We start from the raw sequence: 15,202 nt of genomic DNA, 5'->3' as shown, positions 1-15,202 counted from the left end.
TCGACTTCGACTTCTTTAATCTGCGAACAATAGATGATTGGATTAGCTGGAACTTGAAATAGGGTAAAAAACCAGAGTTTTAAATGAATAATGGATTATTCATGGTTCTATGCTGGAATATCTGGAAAAGAAGGAATGAACGGATATTTGAGGGGAAAAGTCGCTTCAATGAATGTATTATTGCCCAGGCGAAGGGCATGATGAGTTGTTTGGAGAGGGTTCAAACAAAGACAAGTTCCATTAATTGGCACGGAAATGGGATTCAGAACTGTGACCTACGATGGAAACCTCCAGAGACAAGTTGGGTGTCACTCTGTGTTGATGGTGCTTTCTCGATGACGCAACAGACTCGTGGGTGTGGCGGTCTGCTGAGGAACTCGGCTGGGCAATTTATCACAGGGTTTAGCTTACATTTAGATGAAGGTGACCACTTATCAGCAGAGCTGTGGGCTATTTTAATAGGCTTAAAGATTGCTTGGGATGCTGGAGTTAGGAAAATCGTGGTGGAGTCTGATTCAGCAGAAGCCATATCATTGACAGAGGTTACCAACTATTCTATACATCCTGACTGTCATATAATTATGGAAATTCAAAGCATGATCCACCGAGCATGGGAGATTAGAATTTGTCAAATTTCTCGTGATGCAAATGTTGCTGCAGATCATTTGGCGAAACAAGCTCTTGATGCGTGGCCTGGGTTGCACATTCTTAGCTTTCCCACGGAGAGTCTTAGACGTTGCATGGATAGCACTTGTACTGTAAATGAGTCTAGAGTTTAGGCTCATCTATTTCTTATCAAAAGGATCGACTGGATGAATGAAGCAAATAGGGCTTCTAATTTTGGGGGGAAAAAAGCCAGCAAAAACGCAGAGGGCCGTGTCCAACCCGTGTCTACCCGAACCCGCCCGTGTCCGACAAAAGATAAAAAAGCAGACACGCCTCATTCGCGTCCTGAACGTGTATCCATGTCGGATACGTGTCCGACCCGGACACGGCAGCATTTTGGGAGTGTCCATGCTTCTTTCTCCCAATTGCTGTAATATTGAAGGCTAACAGTGCAGTAGGAGAATTTTGGAGAGTTTGTGCTCTGGATCAGATCAACGAGGATGCTTGTGATGATAATGCAGCAACAAAAATGGATATTACCCTTAGTTGTCTGCTTGAAGATCATTTGTGATGGTGCATATCATAAGAAAGATAGTGCAGCAGCTCTTGGAATTGTTTGTAGAGATAAAAATGGGGAATTCAATTGGGGGTTTGTGGAAAAAATAAAATCTCTCTCTGCCTTCATGACTGAGGCACTGGCATTGATGCTGGCCTTTGACTCGGGTAATCAAAAAATTCATTTTTGAAAGTGTTTGTGCTACACTTGTCTCGTTGTGTGAAGAAAGGCCAGACTTGATCTATGTGAATGGTGCTGTCGAGGAATTATTCAAGACATCCTTGATTTCAAGGCTTCCAATGTTAGGTTCACTATTAATTTCACTCGACGTGAAGGTAACAAGACAGCGGATCATCGAGCTGTTGGTGCTTGTAAGGATGTGTACCCTTTTGGGTGGGTGAATACACCATCACTTCTTTTATCTTCTATTCTAACATTGGATGCTGTGGAGGCTGAAAGGGATGTTGGTGTTCCTGATCCACTGGACGCTGGATTAAGTATGGGCTGATTGTGTTTCTTATTGTTGCTGTTGTGTTGTTTGTTTCCTTGACCTTTCTTTTGCTCATTTGGCTTTGTGCTTTTGTGGTTGTTGTTCTCTTTTCCTTTTCGGTGCTGGTGTTTATGTTGTTGACATTTATTATTTGGTTAAAATATATATTTAATTTTTTTTAATTTTATATAATTTTTTATTTTACTTCCTTAATTTTATAAAGTATTTTTTTTAATTTTTTAACCTTTACATTATTAATTTTATCTCAATAAATTTTTACATTAAACTTTTAAATATTAATAAAATATTTTAAAATATTGATATATTAAGTTTAATTTTTTTTAAATAATAATGATTGATATAAAAATAATTATTTAAAATTAGGGGTTAGAAGATTAAAAAAATATTTTACAAAATTAAATAATTAAATTAAATTTTATATAAAATTAAAGGATTAAAAATATACTTTAATCTTTATTATTTTTTTGGTGGAATGGTGGCAAAAAAAAAATGATTTTATACACATATTTTTAGTATGTGCGTACTACTACATAAATGGCCTTTTACACCATTAAAATTTACATTTTACCTTGGTTAAATTAAATTTTGTTATTGATATATATTATTTTTGTCTCACCGAAAAATTCTTCTCCCATTGAGACACTGGTATAGATCCATCACATATACATTCTCCATTTCAACTATAATCAATTAATTCACCACTTATAAATAATATTAATTAAAACTTTAAATTTTTAAAAATATTCACATTTTTTATTTATATTCTCATTAAATACTTTATATAAGAGTATTAATAAAGTAATTAAAATTAACACATTGCATGATTACTTTCAAAAAGAATAATAAATAAAGTAGAAGTATATTTAAAAAAATAAATATAAAAATTATTCAATATTTTATATTTTAGACTAAACAAGATTTTTAAAAAATATTTTATATTTTTATAAATTTCTTATACTTAAAGTGTTAAACTTAAGCAATTTCAGGACTCACTTCACAAATTGATTGCCTTAAAACCTATTATCTCTTTCTATCGAATTGAAGTACTTTTTCTCTTTCACACACGGATGTAACATAAAGAACGTGCAGAGCTTTGGCCACAAAAGAAAACATAAATAGAGCAAAAAACTTTTATTTGGAAAAAAATAAAACTCATTCAATTACAGATCCCGCGGTACAAATTTGGCCATGAGAGGAAAAAAACACAGTGAAGAAGCAGCAAAACTACATTAGAGAATAATCGAACACCATCTTATCCGACGAAGTCAGATATATATAGAACGTGACTTTTGAGTCCTACTACACACTTGAGATGACCTTCTTATTCAACACCGATTCATCATCATCATCACCACCATCTTTCTGCACCATCTTTCTGATCTCTCTTGCGTTGATGAGAAGGAGCAAAGCTAATTAACTGCTTAGAATTCTGACTCAGCCATGGCTTCTCTTCCACCACTGAATCAAACTCTCTGTAACGTCCATTCTGCTCCGCCCATATCTTCAGGTAGTACTTCGTCCCCACCACCACTTGCTTCTGCGCCTCCATCACCTTCATGAACTCCACCTTCTCTCCTCCGGCGGCGGCTCCGTTGTTGCCAGCACCGTCAGACAAAACGGCGTCGTTTTGTAACACTACTCGAATTCTCTTGTTATACTCTTCCACCGAGAACCTTCCGAGCTCCTGCACTTCCTTGTTCCTCCTCACGTCTCCCATGTCCATCTTCGCCCCCACCTTATGAACTCTCCGGCCGCCTCCGGATCCGTACGACGCTGGGATGAGGAGAACTGAAAGCACGGTGACGAAAATGATCATCAATGTCACGGCGGGTGAGTTTAGCATGAACACCATGTTGAAGAAGAAAGGTTTGAGAATGAATGTGTTAGTTATCTTGGTGGAAAATCAGTGAGGATGAGGAGCATATATATAGGGAGGATGACGGAAACGGCGTGCCGCATATGGGAAATAGTGAGTGGTAAACGACGAGATAGGGGCTTCTTATTTTCAGAGAATATTTTTTTAAATGCCCCGCTTTTCTAACTTCAATTTTCATTTTTCTTTTAAATTATTAGTTTTTATATAAAATATAAAAATATTTTAATATCTTAAAATCTTAAAATGGTATAATTTTATATTTTTTATAATTTTTTCAAAAAATATCAAAATCACACACTCTTATCTTGTGGTGGATGCACTTACAGATCAATGGTGATCAGCAAGTGCGTCCGCTCAACTTGAGAAAAAATTATCAAGAATAGGTGGAACTTTTTAAAATTGCCGCATTGTTCTAATAACTTTGAATCTATTATATTCAAATTAAAATATATTTGAGTTTTAAAAAAAATTGAGTCTTTTATATTTCACTTAAGTGCAATAGATTTTAAATTTTGAACTTATGTATTTAAAATTATATTATTTCTATAAAAATATCATTTTAATTTTTTTATAATATTATTTTATAAAACTAAATATTTACTTTATATATATTAAATAATTATTTCTATTATTTTTAGTTTATGTCTCCACTGGTGCTTTGCGTTCATCACTGCTCTTATCTTTGAAAATTTCTAAAATATATTTTATTTTATTTAGAGACTGATGATCCAAAAAAAATGATTATCAAAATTAGAAAAACATGACATTACAAAAAAAAAAATATTACGAAAAAGATACATTAGAAGCCTACCCCATATACCGCGTAGAGTTTGGGATGGGAATTATTGGGGGCGGCTTGCTGTTATATACACACACACACTGTACATTTTTTATCGGGTGTTTTTCAAAAATATCATAATATTTTTAAATAATTAAATAATTTTTTTATTTTAAAAAAGGAAAGATATATTAATTAATATTAACTGTGTTTTTTACTCACCATCATTATGATATTAATTAATATTATTAAGAGTAAAATTAAAATTATTATAATTTAATATGGTTTCAACTAAATAATAAAATTTTATTGATATACAAGATTCTTTTTATTAAAAACACGTTATATAGAAACCATTATTTTAAAAAGTTGATCAAATAAAATGTTGGATTAATTGAATTGTCAACCAAAGTTGTTAACCATTTGATTTGGATCAAAAGATTATTTTTATGATTGAATCATATTAAACCAAAATTTAACCGCTATAAGCTAGAAATTAGAGCTATTTTTTAAAAAATTGAATGATTTTAATATACATTCAAAAACCTTACAATTTAAAAAAAATAGAAAAATTCAAAATCAGATTCCTATTAAATTAAAAGCCAACTCTGCCTTTGGACAAGTCATATATATAAAATATAATTTGAGATTATTTTTTACAAAAATATTGATGTTATAAATATAAATGCAGAATTTTTTTAGACTATTTATATCTAATTTAACTAAAACCTACCTATATTTAAAAAATTATAAAATTATAATTTATAATATTATTAATTTAAAATTATTTTATATTATTTTATTAACAATTAAGCATACTATAAGTCTGTTTCTAATACTTGTTTTACATATATTTAATATTATTTTTATTTAATTATTATATTATCTGTTTTATTGTTAGTCTAATTAATTAAATTATAAAAATTAAAAGTCGCTAACTTTTACAATTCAACGTCCATCCAATTCGGCTTTTAAAATATTGATGAAAACGAAAGGAGTGTATATATGTTATATGTGGATGTTATCACATCGGGTTGTGGGGCGTGAAGGAGGAAAATGACGAAGTGAGGGTATGGGGAATGACAGAAACAGAAAGCGAGGAGGGCCTTGTTGCTTTTGTCTTCGTCTTCGCAGAATTGTTAATCGCCCACGTCACAGATAAGGATCGCTTCATCAATTTTGGAGGCTGACACGTCCGTACCTGCATGTATATATGATGACAGCTGCCACTGCTGAGAGAAAGTCCATTGTATTTAGAAATCAGAGGATTATCATACAGAATATTTTTTAAAAATTTTATTTGATTAAAAAAAATTTCCTTCATATAAAAATATTAAATATTTTTAATTAAATTTTATCTTCAATAAAATAATTATTTATTTTTAAATTAATATTATATTTTAATATTTATCTTTATATAATAAAGTGTTTTATCTTAAAAAAATGTAAAGTAATTTATTCAATAGTGACATTTATAAAAAAAATGATAATTAATACATTAAAAAATTAAAAATATTTTATATTTTTTAATATTTAACTTTTTAAAAAATATCTTATATTTTTAAACAAAAGGAGTATAGTATTAGTATAAAAATGTATATTTTTAATTATACTTTTATTTGATTATATTTAACTCAATTAATTAATAGTTTAGGGTGTTTTTAAATAACTCAAATATTATATTTATGGGTACATTTAAAAAGATACAATTTTTTTAAAAAAATCAATATATTAATTGTTAATTAACTTTTTTAGAAATCTAAGCTAGTTAACAAAATTTACACTATATTGATTTTTTAAAAAAAATTACATCATATTCTAGAAAGAGTTTGTTGTATATTAATTACAACTCGAGTGGCCGTGGCTATGGTTGAGAGGTGTCCAGTTCAGAAAGTAAACTTGTGTATGAGCGTGCACTCCTTTAATTTTATTTACAAAACAAAAAAAAATAAAATTTAATTTTATTTATAAAACACTTGTTAATCCCTGACACTCTTTTTTATATTTTTATTTTTATTAAATATTTTAAATAAAAATATCAGTAAAAAGATTTAAAAATAAAGATAAAAATTTGTTAAATTTTAAGACAAAATTAGTGAGGTATAAGATTTTTTTTAATTTTGATAAAATATATTAAAAGTGGCTTATAAATAATAAAATGGAGTAAGTTTGAAGGTGAGGGTTTTGTCAACAAAAATTAAGTTAGATGGTAATAAATGATATGCCTATTCTTTCACCGTAATATAAGTTAAATAGTTAATTAATTTACATTTCTTAAAAATATTAGTTAAAATCTTTTTTTTAAATTTTTTATCTTTTTCAATTGTGCCCTATAATAAGTATAACATTTGATTTATTCAAAATATCATAATTAATTATTTAATAAAGTAAAGGTGTAATTGAAATATATATATATATATATATATATATATATATAACACTTATTCAATGTCTATATTTTAAATCAAAGCAAAATTTTTAGAGAATGACTCATATTATGGTATGGAGCGAGTAACTTATAAGGTGGGGGGTGCAAATTCCACCCTCAATATAATGATATTGTCGGCAGGCAATTTACGAACACTTCTATTAGCGTTTTTAAATACGGAATAACGGAAACCTGTCATTATTTTGGTGTCTCTATACTAATTCATGTAATTTTTTTTAAACATAAAAATGTGAGGGTTTTGTCTAGTCTATTAAGTCCATCATAACTGGAATAATAAGTGTTAAATAATTGATGTGGTTAGTGAATGTATTTAGTTTAGTTATAAATAATAGATGTTTCTCGAATTGTGTAAATAATACTCCCTTCATTCAAAAATATAAGACATTTTTTAAAAAATTGAATGTTAAAAATGTAAAGTATTTTTAATCTTTTGAAGTATAATTATTGTCTTTTTTTTTCAAAAGTGTCCCTACTAATAATAACTTTATATTTATTATAGGGTGTTTAATAGAGATAAATATAAAAAATAGAGTTAGTTGAAAAGTAGATAACTATTTTATTGGGAATAAAATTCAGTTAAAAATGCCTTACATTTTTAAATGGAAGGAGTAGATGTTTCTAATTGTAACACGGTTAATTAATTTTTGGCCATGGTGAGTGTAAAATATGGGAAGTGTAAATTATAAATATGAGTAGTTTTGGTATATAATATAGTTATAAGGGTTACCATACAATCTACTCTCAAAGTTAGAGCCGTCGATTTTGAGTTTGAAAAAATTCAAGGTCGGGTTGTTAGTTTAAAGTATAAAATAATAAATTGAGCTTAAAAGAGCTTTAAAAAAAATAATATTAAAATTTTAATAAAAGAAATAAAAGGGCCAGCCTTTGTAGAATTTTTTTAAAATTTTAATATTAAAAAAATTAAATACTACTACAATTTTAAAACCCTAGCCTCATTTCATGAAGGTAAAGAAATAATATATAAAAAACTTAATATATTTTCCATTGAGAGATTCCACAAGAAGAATGATAAAATTATATTGATGTTGAAGACAATGAAATTATTAAGATTTAGCTAATGATACTAGTAAAATCTAATTGTTATTAGTGTTGATTTATAATATTATATTTTTTATTAGACTTAAATTTATTATTGTGTGTATTAACTTAATTTATTTTTCTAAACTTAATGTTATATGTAATAATTTTTTGAGATTTTAAATATGATTTTTTAAACTTTTAAATTAAAAAATGAAAAAAAAATAGAACTAAGACCCTAAGGGTTGGCCCTTCAGCCCTAAGAGCTAAAGTCTTGAAATATAATTAAACTTAATAAGGTTAAGCTGTGTAAGTTATAATTTTTTAAGGGCTTACTTTAATTGATAACTTTACTTAAAGTTTCAATACAAGTGCATATTTATCCTCAAGTTTTTTGGCGCAATATCGTTCCAACATTTTTTTAATTTGGTATAATGCAATCTTGTCGTTGGGATTTGACCACATTGATCATTATCTTATCATTATATGCTTGCTGGAGTGCCACATTTACGTCCACATTACCTTCGTCTCTTTGCTATATTAGATTTTTTTTTTTTCTATTTTGAATCTTGATCACATTCATATTGGATCCCTAGTCGCTAAAAAGTTACCTTTACCTTTGAAAGTATTCACTTAAGAGCACGTCATGACTTAAATTCAATTTTGAGCCATTTTTTCACACGTGTCCTATCATTAACACATTATAGACCGACATTAATTTAAGTTATGAGTCTCATGAGCATATGCATGTGGATGGCTAATAATGGGATGCATAGACGTGAATCACTCTTTCTTTGCTCCTTATGCACAACCGTACAATTATTGGGAGGCTTCATAAATGGTCATAGATGCCACTTGTACAGTTTAAAACTCTTATGCTCTTATCATCTTAATTTGCTTTGAATCCTCCAGTGTTGATTATTCTCTCCTTTATTTCAGCATGAAAAGATTTAGTAGCTGTTTTGTATTGTAGTGTTTGGTTGCTTCAGGGCTTTGCTTTAATTGTGTATCCTTGGGAATCAAGTATGCCAGTTGCTAGAGTGATTCAATATTCGACTTGGATTAATGTTTTCGGTATCCTTTTGGACTATTACACTGAAGCTACTACTAGGTTCTTGAAAATTTTTGGAGTTTCTAAAAATTTAGCACTAGTAATACAAATTGGTAGGTCTTATTGGGGTTGGGGTTGTTAAAATTGAGTTTAAATTACCCAAACATAAAAAAAAGCCCATATATTATGCTCAACTTTAACTTTTTTAAGCTTCAAGCTTATTTGAGTCAACCTTGTATTGCCAAGTTTTCCCATTTTTTAAAACAAATTTCAATTTTTACTATTAAATTAATTATTTTTATTATTAAAAAATATAAATTATACATTTACTTAAAAATGTAGAATATTCAATTTTAATGAGAAATTTTTTCTAAATTTTAAAAATCAATCTTAAATATTATTTTAAGTTATTTTATATATTAAAAATAAAAAATATAACAATATTAATATTTTTAATTTTTTATAAAGTATCTATAATAATGTACTCAAATATATGGTTTGTTAGTATAAAACAAGCTATAAATTAAAGGATTAATTAATATTTAATTTATTTTATATATTTTTAAAAATTGTAAAGTCCTATTTAGGTATTCAAGTCAAACCCCAACTTGGTTGGACTTAGCTTGAATTTTTCAAAACAGTAAAATTTAAAATTTTATTAAATCTGACCTCAATTTTTTTAAAAAATTTATTTATATTGACATGCCACCTTTTGCCTAAATTATCAGTTTTACTTGAAAAGTTTGATTGCTTTTGTGTCCTTGAGCAATTCCACTATCAGAGTCACACGTTCGTTTTCTTATTTAAATGATTTAAGGTTGTTGAACAGTACTTTTATTTGTAGCTTCTTTTATGTTAGAACATGTTGGTCGCTTCACGATGTTTTAGAGCGGGTCATTTTACTTGACATTGCTTTAAGATTGCTGCTCACTTGGGTTCCATGTTCTGCCATGTCTACGGATCTATGCTGGGGAATCTCTCGTTTGATGGGTCTTATAGTTTTTAGAGCCCAGACTTTATAGGCCCAAATCAAGTTCATTTGTTGATACCAATGTTGAGATATGAAATACTAGTACTTCAAATTATCTCATATATATATATATATATATATCGGTATCATATATAATATCAATACTTTTTAATATTTCAATACGTATTCAAAAATATCAAAATATTATTTTTTAATTTAAAAAATTAATTTTTCAATGCTTCTAAATTGCAAGTTAATACTTTAAAATCAATGCTTTGAAATTATTTTTAAGAAATTAAATTTTATTAAATACTATGAATTGTGATATTAATTTTTTTAATATATTTCTATGATTTACTTTAAAGTCAAACATTAGATTTTCCTTTAAAAAAATAAGTTTTAGATATAAAAAAAGATAAAAATTATATTTTTTAATTTTAAAGATGTAGGAATATAATCTTTTGGTAAATAAACCCCAAGTATAGAACTATTAGAAGAGATTAGGGGGTAGGAAATTAGGTAGAGATGTAATATAAGTATAATTAATGATTATGTTTTACTTAATATTACTATAGAGAATTATATATGTATGCTAGGGTGGATATTTTCTAAAATGCAATTATATTTATAATATTTTATGATTTTTATAAATATATTTGCATGTATTGAAAATGTATCATATCCTATATTTTTAAAAATAAAAGTATCAACATATTGTATTTGATACGTGTATCAATATTTATGCAACATAGGTTCAGACTTCCATTCATAGGTGTTTTGAGGTTTGATGCACCCAAAATAAAAAAGGCAAGGCAAATGTGCATAACAAATGGAGGTGGTAATTTGAGTGAAATCCAAGAAAAAATTTTAGGGCTAGGCTTGAAAATTTAAAAAAATTTTTTATTACAAGCTTATTCAAGTTAAGTAATCTAAATAAGCTTGAAAAAATATGGGCTAAACTTGAACCCAAATGCACTTAACCTTACTTCTAAATTCCTTTTTTTATTATTTATAAAATAAGATAAAAATTGAAAATATTAATTTTTTAAAAATTGATATTACATAAAAAAAATATAACATAATATTTAACAATTTGAGCATTCGGGCTAGCTGAATAAACTTGAAATTTTGAGGGGATAGGGTTAGGTTTGGCTATATAATATTTTATGTATATTAGGGTATTTTAAGTCTAATCTTGATAAACCCCATGACACTGATGATATGGTAAGCAAGCTTGGAGAGCTTGATGATGGCAAGCATAAACATAGTGGCATGAAAAGATCCCAACACAAAGAGCCCAATACTTCTAATCTAACATGCTTCAGGATCCTTTACAACATATTGGGACCTAATGACAAGAGCCTGAACTAAAATCATGAAGCAAGCTTGGTTTAGTCGTGTACAAGAAATTCAAGAGCTTGAAAAGAATTAGGGCATGCCTTTTAGGCTCAAAGGAGAGTATCTAAACTTATATAATGTGTTAAAGATCTAAATCTCTAAGGAGTGAAGCCTAAAAGGTGCAAACCTTAACCTAATATAAGGAAGACTATAAGTGGAGTCTCTTGTGTAACATCCCAAAAATTAACCTAATGTTAATTAAGTTAATTTAGAGAAAATGAGTAATTTTGGAGGAATATTTAGATATAAATATTTTTAATTAGAAGATTATTATTAGATTTAATTTAGATTAAAATCCTAAATTATGATCTTATAGTAAATAGAAATAGTAATGATAATATTATTAAAAAAAAAGAAAGAAAGAAGAAGGAAAAGAAACATAAAATAAATTGAAAATTAAAGAGAGGGAAGAGAAGTAATTTTTACTTTGAGTGTTGAGGTGTAATTAATGCAAAAAAAAAGAGAGAAAAGGGCGGCGGAAGAATTCGTTCACGTGTATGCATTGAAGAAGACAAAAGAAAAGGTAAAGACTGTGGGACCCATAATTGTTTTTAAAACAACTCATTGCCATATTTCATCTCTATTTCTCTTCCTTCTTTCTTCATCTGCCTCGGGTGTGAATAGAGAGCGAGTGAGAGAGAGAGTGACGCTGCGGTTAGAAGAGCTGATTTAGAAGGTGAAACTCCATAATAGGATACTTTAAATAAGATTTTAAGTATTCTAAGACTAGGTAAGTATTTTAAATATTTTCTTAATCATTTTTTCCCTGAGACTGCAAATTTTAAGATTTTGAAAAATCTAGGATTTGAAAGAGAGATAAAATTTTGGTGAGAAAATCTGGTTGTTGAGGTTGTTGGTAGTGTAATAAATATTCTAGAGTATTATTTTGTTGATAGAATTAGAATTTGAGACATTTGAGTTTATTCCTAAATCCCTATGGGTAAATTTTTGGTTAAATCCAAAAATATAAATTGATTTGTTGATATTTAGATGATTATTTAAGATGAGAAATAAATTATTATAGCTATAGAATAATGATTCTAAGCTTGAAATCAAGTTTTTAATTTTTGGGTATTTTTATTTGCGAATTTTTGGAATAAAAAGGGAAATTTTGATATTAGAAAATTATTTGAATTAAATTATTGTGAAGGAGACTATTGAACCAAGTGGATAGGTTCAAATACATGAAATTAAATTTTAGAACTCAAGAGACTAAGACAAAGGTCTTAAAAATAAAATAAAATAAATACTTAGGTGTTAGAGTATGAGTAAAAATTGTGTTAATAATATTATTGACACATTAGGATATGATTAATTGTAGATTAATTTTCTTTGATACCATTCAAGTTTTGGAAAGCTTTGAAAGTGTTGTAACTTAAGGGGTAACCTTTGACCTCTCAAAGGTTGAGGTAACTAGGAAAAATTTATTTTATGTATTTATATGCTACTTAATTAATTATGTTGTGTGAAACAAAAGAATATATATATATATATATATCTCTAAATTTTGAAATGGTTGTTTGTAGTGCATGTGGCTTTGTTGAGACTCTATCACTTGTGACTAAGTTAATTGTAACTTGATATGAGTAATGAGATTGATGGTTGATGATGATGTGTACACTCTTGGTTATAAGTTGTGGATTATGCACAGTGATGAATTATATATTAGCATGTTCAGTTTTATATGATCAATGTGGTTTTATGTGATAATATAAAAATTGATGCAAGATGTATGATTGAAATATGATGATTCTTGATGTTTGTTGAGCAAGAAGTTGATGAGCATGTGGGATAATTGTGAGTTATATATATATGAGTTTTTGAAATATATTTTCTCATGAGCATAATCATATGGCGGGAGTTCGCCTTAGTGAAGGAGTTAGCAATTATGCAAAATTCATACGGTACTTGACTATTAACCAATAATCCTAGGGGTTATAATCGCTACTTACCTTGTAAGGTACTGTAGCATTGTTCTTATTAAGGGATTTGACCCTACTGGTCTACCTGAAATTTTGAGTAGAGCTAGTTTTGGATATGACACCCCATAGTATGTGATTTGGGAAAAAACCGTGTTCATAAGTGAGTAAGGTAACCCTGACCCGGTAGCCCCTCATGATATGATTAAGGCCTTGGGTAGTCTACCACATGGACGATCCCTTTCGATTGTTGGCCCATGGATTTCATGTCAGAGGAAATAAGGGGGATATAAGAAAGAGATTGATCATGCATATTATTACTATCATGTCATTTGAATGATTGATGATTATGTTGAGAATATAATTATAATTGAAGAAATGAAAACATGTAGTAATTATGCGAATAATGTATATGTGGTTATTTGTACAAATTTTGTACTTGACTTTATCCTTGATATTATTCACATGAGTTAAATGTTAATGTGATTAACATGTTATTAATGTGATTGTTTGAATGGTCACCTTAATAAATTTATTGGCCACTTGCATTCATGATTAATTTTCATGCATTTGTATAACTTAGATGTATCTTGGTTACTGAGTGGTTGTACTCACCCCTCTTTTTTAACATATTACAGGAGCTAGCTCATCTCAGAAGAATAGAGGAAAGGAGCATTAGGCCAAGTGATAGTAATCACTTTTGTAGGCCTTTCTCTTTTTATTTTGATATGTGTATTTAGTTTATGATATTGACAACTAGGATAATATATTTTTAATCTACTTGCATTATGGGTTTTGTGTTGGGGGAAATGTATTTTGGGCCTTGGGAATGTGGTTTGATGCTTGTGCTATATTAACGGGCTAAAATTTTTGTGCAAGTGAAAATAGTTAATATTGCCTAATTTGAGAACTTGAATGTTGTTATGGTCTTCCCTTATATTTTTGATGTCTAAGGATGAGCAATTGATATTAATTATATGTGAATGAAAAGGGAAATTCATGTATATGATAGGCTATTGATGAATAGGTGATATATAGACTATGATGATTAGGTAATAGTCATTATGATAAAGGTAATTGAGACCTTAGCCCCCTACTGCCAGTTATGGAAGGATTTGAGTGGTCAAGTGTTATGTCGTAAATATATATATATATGTATTATAGTGTAAGGTATAAAGAGAAAATAAAGGGGAAGCTCTTCTCCCATGTTGATGTTATTTCTTTTATCATGCTTCCGCATATGTTTAATTAAATGATACGAGTTCTTGAGATATTTTAAAGATTTGGGATTCCTTTATATTGAATCGTTTGTGAAAATACATGTTAAGAATTTGTTTAGGTTAATCTTTTATAGGATAATCCTTTTGGGTTAGTCCTTGATTTAATATAGTTAGTTTGATGATTAAATTCTAATTTAGGACACCCTTTACATCTTGCAAGCAAGTGAGCATAAAATCTTAGTGAAGAGGTCAAGAGTGACGTGATTTTGAGTTTCTTATGATCCCTTGATTGTCTCCTTAATTGCTTTCTAATTTGGTAGTCCTTTGACTTGATTTTCTTTTTTAAGAAGCAAAGCTAGTCATAATTTTTTTTATTTTAAATTTAGTCAAAGATTATGATTAAATATATTATTTTTTAAGTTTTGTAATTCAATAATTTTAGGATCACATATCCTAAATTATGTGGTAAATATTTTCTGCTTTATTTTATATTATTTTTGTCCCTCTTTTAGTATTAAGAAATTAAGGTTTTAATTTTAAGAAAAAGTTTTTTTATGAGCCTATATATAATAGGCGTGCTTCCACTTGTTTGAAAGAAGATAAGTTGTATAAAATTATTAACTTTAGAGTTTATAACTTTTGTGAATTTTAGTGTTTTGTGATGGCATCCCGTGTGAGAAATGAACATAATCCAAAGCTTGATCAACTCTTATAGTGTCTTTAAAGGTTGAAGTTTCTAGAGGCAAGTGTTCTAAAAGACCTTTTTTTTAATCATTATTCCTTTTTTTATTTTTTTCTTTATTTCTTTCATCATTTTGTCCCCCCTTTTT

The 15,202-nt window shown here is 28.3% G+C and overlaps 1 protein-coding gene across 1 annotated transcript; it reads right to left on the bottom strand.

Moving 5' to 3' along the window:
- Positions 1-2,753: 2,753 nt before the first annotated feature.
- On the bottom strand, positions 2,754-3,550 carry LOC129295425 (cysteine proteinase inhibitor 4-like). Its single transcript, XM_054933945.1, has one exon. The coding sequence runs from the start codon at positions 3,523-3,525 to the stop codon at positions 3,022-3,024; it is 504 nt and encodes a 167-aa protein (XP_054789920.1). The 5' UTR covers positions 3,526-3,550; the 3' UTR covers positions 2,754-3,021.
- Positions 3,551-15,202: the final 11,652 nt, after the last annotated feature.

The sequence above is a fragment of the Prosopis cineraria genome, unplaced genomic scaffold, assembly GCF_029017545.1.
Source record: "Prosopis cineraria cultivar Desert tree isolate PC_DT_omini unplaced genomic scaffold, ASM2901754v1 PC111, whole genome shotgun sequence".
Classification (NCBI taxonomy): Eukaryota; Viridiplantae; Streptophyta; class Magnoliopsida; order Fabales; family Fabaceae; genus Prosopis; species Prosopis cineraria.
Note: the sequence above shows the minus strand (reverse complement) of the source record. Positions and strands in the feature narration are given on the sequence as shown.

What these genes read in the sequence shown, in the direction of transcription:
- LOC129295425 (XM_054933945.1), bottom strand. Translation starts at nt 3,525, where the DNA reads ATGGTGTTCATGCTAAACTCACCCGCCGTGACATTGATGATCATTTTC.